The following is an 8,004-nucleotide window of genomic DNA, read 5'->3' on the forward strand; positions in this document are numbered from 1 at the left end:
AATCAAAGGTCAATCATATTTCACATTTTTCACAATGGCAGGGGATTATTTACTAACCGCGTATGGATACATGACCCAAATAGCATAGCGGATGAATCATACAGCGCATGAGTTACCAACATTGTATCAACTACAAGGCAACGTTTGTGAGGTAAACAAAGTCAGAATTACCCGATTGTGCGTCACAGTTTACACAGTCCCTACATTGGTGACGCATAAAAACGTCCAAAGGAACAGTCTTCTAATAAAGAAGCACGGGAAACCGTCCTCTCACAAAAGCGACCTGAATCATTTACTGCTGCGTCAAGGGGAATTTTGGAGCGAAGATTATGAAAGAGCACAACGCGAAGCGCTCACTCGTAATAAAGAAAAAAAGAAAAAAATTCCCTCAATTTCTCGCGAGCAAGCAAAATCGAAGTCTCTCCATATCGAGCAATGAGTCGACAAAGCAGCAGGCTTCGGGCAACAGCAATGGCAGCAAGCGACAGCCGACAGGCTCGAGCGTTACATAACGAAGGGTTAAATTTAAGACAGAAGTGCAGTGATTTGTTAATGACATTTTTATTCTTGCATTTTCAGATAAGAAGTTACATAAAAGTATATTCCACAATACGAGTATTTGTAAAAATTTTGTTTAGTTGAACAAATTATTCAAAAAATGGACCGTAACGCACGCAAAGTCAACCAAGCCGCTACCAATGACTTAGGAAAGCCTGCCTTTCATGATACTGCTGACCATCATTGGTCAAAAGAACAAGACATTGACAGACTAGACTCCGGCCTCGATTCACTCAAATCTTTTGACAGTGTGCAAACTTCTGGATATTCTAGCTTTATCGAACAAGCCGTGACATCTCAGTTTTCAAGCATGAACATTTCATCTTCATCAGTGACAACTCAAAAGTCGTTTCAACCACTAGAAGATTTCAATAAATCAGGTACAAGTCATTTCAGTGTTTTAAGTTTAGTTTGAACAGTTGTGTCATGGTTGGTGACATGTCAGTACTAACCTGAACATTTTTTAATGCAGATGTCACCGATGAACGAGAAGATTCTGGATTTGTAAGCGTGAGCATCCGAGAAGAAAGTCTACCTGAACACAAACAGCAAGGTAATATGAGTAGCAGTTTGGAGTGTTGTAGGTTTTAAGCTGTTATACCGTAGTTACATGCAGCCTTTCTCATGTATAGACGTGGTGGAAAGCAAAACTTATAAAAACTTAGTTTGTTTTGAGAAAATGTCTGAATGAAGTGGAAGCTGAAGTCAATCTTCCAACCGGTTCAATCTTAGACTTTGCATCGCGTTCACGAAAATATTTACTTTTCTTCATTTATTGCGTGTTATATTCATGTTGTTTTACTACACTCTACAGCTCAAGAAGAGACTATTGAGAATGACATCATAAAGTGCTTCCTCCCAGACAGCGATGGCGACACGTAAGTGATTCCACATTATTTTGTCACAATCATGTTGATTTATTTGAGGTCATAACCATTAAGAAAATTTTGTGAATTTTTGAATAATTTTTCCCATCAACGAAAACTTTGTCTAATTGATTGTTGTTTTATTTTAGGTGTCTTCAGCTTGCTATTATTCAACAAAGAAGTGATCTTGCCTTTAACATGATACAAATGTGTGGTGTGCCTCAAGCTCTCGATATTGCAAACAAAGAAGGACAGGTACAGCACTTCTTGACACTACATAGTTTCCTAGTTAGCAAAATCCGTTCTTTTACATTGCCTTACCGCTTGTACACGTTAAATTAATGCAAAATAAATAAATTTGCTAGATGATTGTTGCTGTTAACTTTGTGGTTCCCATAAAAAATCAATTTCATTAAAGAAATCATGTAAAGTCGAAAATAATGATGATGAAAAAGTAATCAAATCATTTTCTTTAGACTGCCCTTCATTTATCGGTTCTTACCGATCAGCCTCAACTCACGAGATGCTTGGTAGCTTACGGCGCAGATGTTTCTTCCAAAGATCAAGAAGGTAAAAAGCCTACAAAATAGGTTTTTCTTTTTTCTTAATCTACGGTAAGCAATGCATAGGCCTAATCCTTACTGCATTGTGAAGTGTTTTTGCGAGATTAATTTGCGGTTTGACTGTGGGATTTTTTGCATGTTTGTCGGTGTGTTTGTTTTCTGCAAAATAAATTTGCCTTAGACATGAACAATGCTAAACGCGACAATGTGCGACAAAATTACCAAAAGGTTTCATTGTGTGGTGTCTGCTTCTGCTGTCGAAACATCCCCTTCTAAATATATAATTTGCTTCATAGAACGCGAAAAAAACTTATGCTAATGAAGCTTTTCTTGGACTTTCAGAACATGGTGCGTTAGTTAATCATTGAAACACGTCACAATTTCATTACAGGAAATACCCCGCTTCATATTGCTTGCCAATTGGGTTTGGCCGTTCAGGTGGAGATGCTTACTGTAAGGCTAAGCCATGAAGAAGACCCTGGCCTGCAAAAAAATTCGCTTCCTCAAAACGTCAACGAACGGAATTACCTCGGTGAGTAGTGGCAGGTTATTAATATATTTGTACTTCTCTGAAGCCTTTGAAAGCCTTTCAGTCAAATAAGGACCGTTTTCTCACTTTCATAAGAAGAGACGGTCACTTGAAGTGTTATAAAAATATCACACATCCGAGTCGATTGGGTCGACAAAAGGCCTTTGTTGGTCTGCAATGCAGCAGTGCTTCGCCATATTTCTTTTTTTATAATTTTCCTTGTTTTTGACACGCGCCAGGAAACTTCACGTTCCTTAGTTAACAGGGGTTGTTCACTCTTGCGTTCAGAGCTTGCACTACCCACACACGTTTGTACTCCTAAATTGCAGCAAAGCAGGACAGAAAATATGTTTTCGTGTCAACAGTTGTTTGAACTTTGTGGTTGCGGTGGTTTTTCTCGGACGCGAATTAAAAGATTCGATTTCATAACTGATCGCAATGGGATTGCCAAAGGATTCGTCAACACAATAGCTCGCGCGCTGTTGTTTATCTGGACCGATCCCGAGTTCAGCGAAAATTCCCCTCATGGTTTCGTGATAATTACATTGTTCCTTGCGTGACTGCAGAGCTTGAAAAAAATACCGCAAGGCTAGAAATGCGTGAAATGTTTTCACAGAGATTAAAAAAAATTCGGGTTTTTTTCTATAAATTTCAACATTTGTAGACAATTCTATGTTTTAGTTGTAATTTCTGATAATTATAAGTTAAGAATAAACATGTTAATTTAGAATAGCCAAAAAATAAATTTTTGTTGCATTGATTCAACGTCTGAAACGTTCAATTAATTGGCTTGAGGTAAAGAAAATTTAACGTTTTCTGTAGCTGTTCAACTTCACATGACAAATTCAAACGTTGGTGATTTTATATGAAGATAAATTGACCTCTAAGGGTTGTAACTACAAGAGCGTTAACAGTCTTTCCACGTAAAATTCCAAGTTTCCAAAACCCTTGGAATCTTTTACTTTGGTTTAAAATTTCCACAGTTGTCATTGGACAATGTTGTCGAGCAGTAGAGGGAATTTGAAGGGATTTCATGTCTGAATCATAGCGATTTTACCAATGAAGAAAACCTTTTCGATACTCATTATATACGTCACAATGCGATATACGTCACGATAGCGAATAACTTTGGATTGCATTTAGAATTTTGTTCGAAAATTAAAATTGGTAGTTTCTTTTATCCTGTTGCTCCATGCGTGCAGGAAATGAGCAAAAATATCTGGTTTTCCTTGTACTAAACGCGTCACAGTGGATAAAATTTATAGGCTGAATTGTAGCACGTAACAACTGACATGAATTGAGACCTGGATCAAATAGAAAACTATTAATCAGTAAATTTGAGTCCCCTTACGTTTGCATTATGAAAAATAAGAGAATGGTAATTATTATAACCGACTGTGATATCACAATCACATCAACCGAGATTTGAACTGAAGTTAAACTGAAAGCACTTAACGTTTTTGTAATACTTCGGCTTGTTTGAGCGCCTTGATCTCAAAATGCAAACTACCTGAAAAATGTTTTCCTGTTAATGCGTTGGCGCTCACAATCATTTCGGGGAAGAGATAAAAATCATTTAAAAGAAAAGATTTGTGCTCATGGTGTGGAAAGCCCCCGCCATTTTGCTGTTGTTCGCACAGCGGTTGTGCTATCTCAGCCTATCTGGAATGCACCTCTTACATTCAATTAATTTGTACATCGTTTTTTGAATACAACTTTCCCAGAAATACAGAAAATTGAAATAACAGTAAAATTTTCCAGCGGTGGTTTTGGGTATTTCTTTTGAATTATTCTTGTCAGTGATCTTTGCAGTGAACTTCTTTATTGGTCAATGCAACTAGCAACTATACTTTTGTTGTGTTCTCTATTTCGTTTTCAAAAATAAAACTACTTTTGGATTTTGACCCTTGTACCAAGCTACAAAACTACAAAACTTTATAAAAGTTTTTGAAAAAAGCGGAGTTTTAAAGTGCTTTCTATCTGCCTTACTGGATTATTACGTAACAAACTATGCTGCGTGGTAGTGGAAATTAATCACAATTCATAAGACGAGCCAAGCCAGTATGTTGCGGGGGTTATTTGGTGAAATGTCACCAACTACGCACAGTAATCTCCCGAGCATTGTGACGCTATATGGGACTGTCTGGTTAGAATGGCTCAGCAACTAATTTTATTTTGCGCTCATAAAGCGCTTCAAACAACTTTAATATAATTTGTTGCGTCATAAAGACAAAAATACATGATGAAGACTTTTTGCGCAGACAGTTGGGTTGTGCAATGCAACTTCTGCCATAACTTCGTCTAATTACTCGACAGGCCGACTAGGTTTCGCACTGGAGTTTAGATTGCGTTTTGACGTTCTGCTCGCATTCTGACAGTCACTCTTTAAAATGATGTTGTAAAACTAATTTTCATTTTCATGTATAAAAAATATATGTTTTGAAGGGGTTCGACATTATCGCTTGGTCTCTTGCGTGAGTTAAAATAAAGCGGTTTAATTCAAAGAAGCAAACTTTATTGTTAGCGCTTTGGTTGGAACTTATTAGGTAGAGCTGAAATTATTCTCGTAATAGTTGGCGCTAGGCTCTGCAGCCTTGTCGCTGATTAGCTTCGCGCGATCATATCTCACGTTATTCCCCGCGCGCTTCGGTCGCGAGTTCTCTTCTTTCTCTTTTAACAAAGCCGCCGTCGAGCGGAACCACGCACGAACACAAAAGGATTTTCCAAGAGCGATTGACAGGGGATTTTTCTAGAGGATATTTTTGTCATGGCTTTTCTACCTGGGAGTTTTCATTTTAAATCTTTTACATCTGCGTTGAAGTTTTCGCTGAATCATTAGCTTTTAAATGTGAGATAATAATGTAATCTACTGCATTGTGATATTTGAAAATTATAGTTTTTGATTTATTGCAACAACCAAGCAAAAAATCGGTTATTTCACTTTGCTTTAACGTCTGCAAACATTGATTCAAAGTCTGTAAAGTTGCAATATTTTTGTTATATATTCATAAACATTCAACAGCCAATTAACCGATCTCTTTCCTTTCAGGCTTTACCCCTCTTCACTTGGCAGTCATCAACGACCATTCCCATATTGCCCAAGTTCTCATCAACGACCTCCATTGTGACGTAGATGTCAGTGACTTGAAGTCTGGGAGGACAGCGCTCCACCACGCCATCGAACGGCGAAACCTCGACCTTACTAACCAAATCCTGAGGGCCCAGCCAAATGTGAACGCCCTAACTTACGACGAGTAAGTTTGCTTTCTATTACTCACATTCTTTTGTGATAGTTGTCAACGGCTTGATAGCTACAATAAAACAAAAGTAACCTTGTCTTAGTGCATCTTAATTTTCCGCTAGAAGATGTTAGGCTACTTTACGTTGCAGTTTTTAAATAAACTAACGTTTGCTTTTTACTATTTGCAGATGTTCCCCATTGCATCTAGCAGCCGCCAGGGGTCTCCGCCGTGAAGTGCAAACACTTGTAGACAACGGCGCCGACTTGTATTTGATAACGCGCGACGATTGTGACGTATTTGAACTTGCCGACCACAGCTTCAGACTTTACAATCAACTTCGAGAAGCTGAGAAAAACTACAAAGAGAGGCTTTCTTCTCTGCAATACGATTCTGTCATGGGATGAACTGGGTTAAAATGGAGCGCTGAGATACAGATCCAGCGCTTAAGTTCAGATAACCACCCCTTCTCGGCTGTGGAGCTAGGGTTTAAACAGTCGAGGATGGTGCCTTCTCTGTGGCTCTGCTCTTCAGGGTCCGTTGCCTAGCCTTGCCCGACGTAACAGAGTTGGAGCGATTTTGCAGTAAAGAAAAAGTGACGAAGCGGCTTTATTACGAAAACAAAAGACTTCGAGATAAATCCCCGCTTTCATTTTGAAATGGTGGAATATGTTCAACATGTTGTGCAATTTATCGCGTTGATCATGTGAGTGGTCTTTAGATGTCGCTTGCCCTTCCTGGAGTACTTTGAACACTGTAAAAGGAAATTGCTTCCAATGCAATATCTCAGCGATATTTCCCGCAAACCACTCAACGCTACGTAACCTTGAAATAGAATGACGTCATAAACAACTTTGTTTAGAGTTTAATTTTTGTTTTATCTATATTTTCTGTGTAACGAATTGTAAATATACCGCTAGAGAAACTATAGAATGGTTGTGCAGTGCGACATGGACTAGCAAGGGACGAGGTAAAGACGCGAAGAAACACAATTTGGCGCCAACTAGCTCAGAGTGAGGAAAGTCCCTGAGTTTAATTAGTCAAAACGCGCCATTTTAATGGGACGTGATGTGATTGTTCTATCTGGAAAGTACATAGCGCTTTTGATTAGTCAATTGGTCGCTGCTGAAAAAATGTTCCCCAGATACACAAAGTCTTTCGCTTTCGGCGCTAATTTCTTAGGCTCTGCGTGGCAGGAGCCTGTCAGTAAAACTGCGGGTGTACAACGTCTGCAGACCTCGAATCAATGTGAAAAGGCTCAATTTTGCTATAGAAGAGATATTGCAAAGAAATGCAGCTTATTGCCATGGGAACAATAGCTCAACCATCAAATCAGTTGGTTTTGCATTGATTCGACGTCTACAAACGCTTAGTAAATGTAAAACAGAGCTCTTTTGACGGAAAGTTTGCAATGTAGGCTACATTGTACAGGCCCAAGTTCTGCTGAGGGCAACAGCCCGCGCATACTTCCAGGTTGTACACTGTACAGGAAGGTAGTCACAAAAACGCTTCCTGGAAATGGAACGATCATTAATAAAAGCAAGCGTCTGTTGTCGCAGGACAATCAACTCATCACGAAGCCATTATTGTAAGCATGATTATACGACTCATGGTATTGTTAATAATGGATGACATACAAATTTGTTCTACACATTATTGTTGAGCCGCGAACTCTATCGTTTTTTAGGCGAGTTCACAGTCGCAATATATTTGCAAAGTTTTATTTTTATTTTTTTCCGAAATCTTCATTTTCATTCTTCTGCAAGTTTGAATGCGGTGGCTTTCCGTCAGTTTCGCGTTGAATGAAAGAAGACAACAAATACTTTCCAAGCAAAGCAAGATACAGAAATATATACAAACTAAATACAAAACAATAAACAGTGAAAGAATGGAAGCATTGTTTTTTTCATCTTCAGCATGCAGTTCGTGTTTGTAGTAATAGTTTCCTTTAGCGTTTCCACACTTGAAGCTGTCCGCCCCGATAGCTCAGTGGTTGCGCTCCCGGCAGAAGATCACTCGGCGCACGTTCGACTCTCGGGGTGTGCGCTTGAACAACGCATTTCAGGACTGCTCTCCATTCAGCGGCACCTAGTGAATGGAACAATTCCCCGGCAACAACACTTCAACAATCGAAAAACTTCACTCTGCTAATCTCTGTAACCAGCCCTGCGTCAAGAGCCTCTGCAAGTATGCGAGACTACCAGTACCAGGAATAACCAATCAAGGCTTTGTCAGTCCGTGGATAAAGA

General features: G+C 39.0%; 1 protein-coding gene across 1 annotated transcript; it reads left to right on the forward strand.

The window, feature by feature from the left end:
* The first annotated feature begins 549 nt into the window (after positions 1-549).
* On the forward strand, positions 550-6,682 carry LOC145784325 (NF-kappa-B inhibitor alpha-like). Its single transcript, XM_082596125.1, has 8 exons — positions 550-938; positions 1,031-1,111; positions 1,373-1,436; positions 1,574-1,679; positions 1,901-1,994; positions 2,379-2,519; positions 5,566-5,770; positions 5,946-6,682. The coding sequence occupies exons 1-8, from the start codon at positions 659-661 to the stop codon at positions 6,160-6,162; spliced, it is 1,188 nt and encodes a 395-aa protein (XP_082452251.1). The 5' UTR covers positions 550-658; the 3' UTR covers positions 6,163-6,682.
* The last annotated feature ends 1,322 nt before the right edge of the window (positions 6,683-8,004 follow it).

Source organism: Aplidium turbinatum, chromosome 15 (genome assembly GCF_918807975.1).
Source record: "Aplidium turbinatum chromosome 15, kaAplTurb1.1, whole genome shotgun sequence".
Classification (NCBI taxonomy): Eukaryota; Metazoa; Chordata; class Ascidiacea; order Aplousobranchia; family Polyclinidae; genus Aplidium; species Aplidium turbinatum.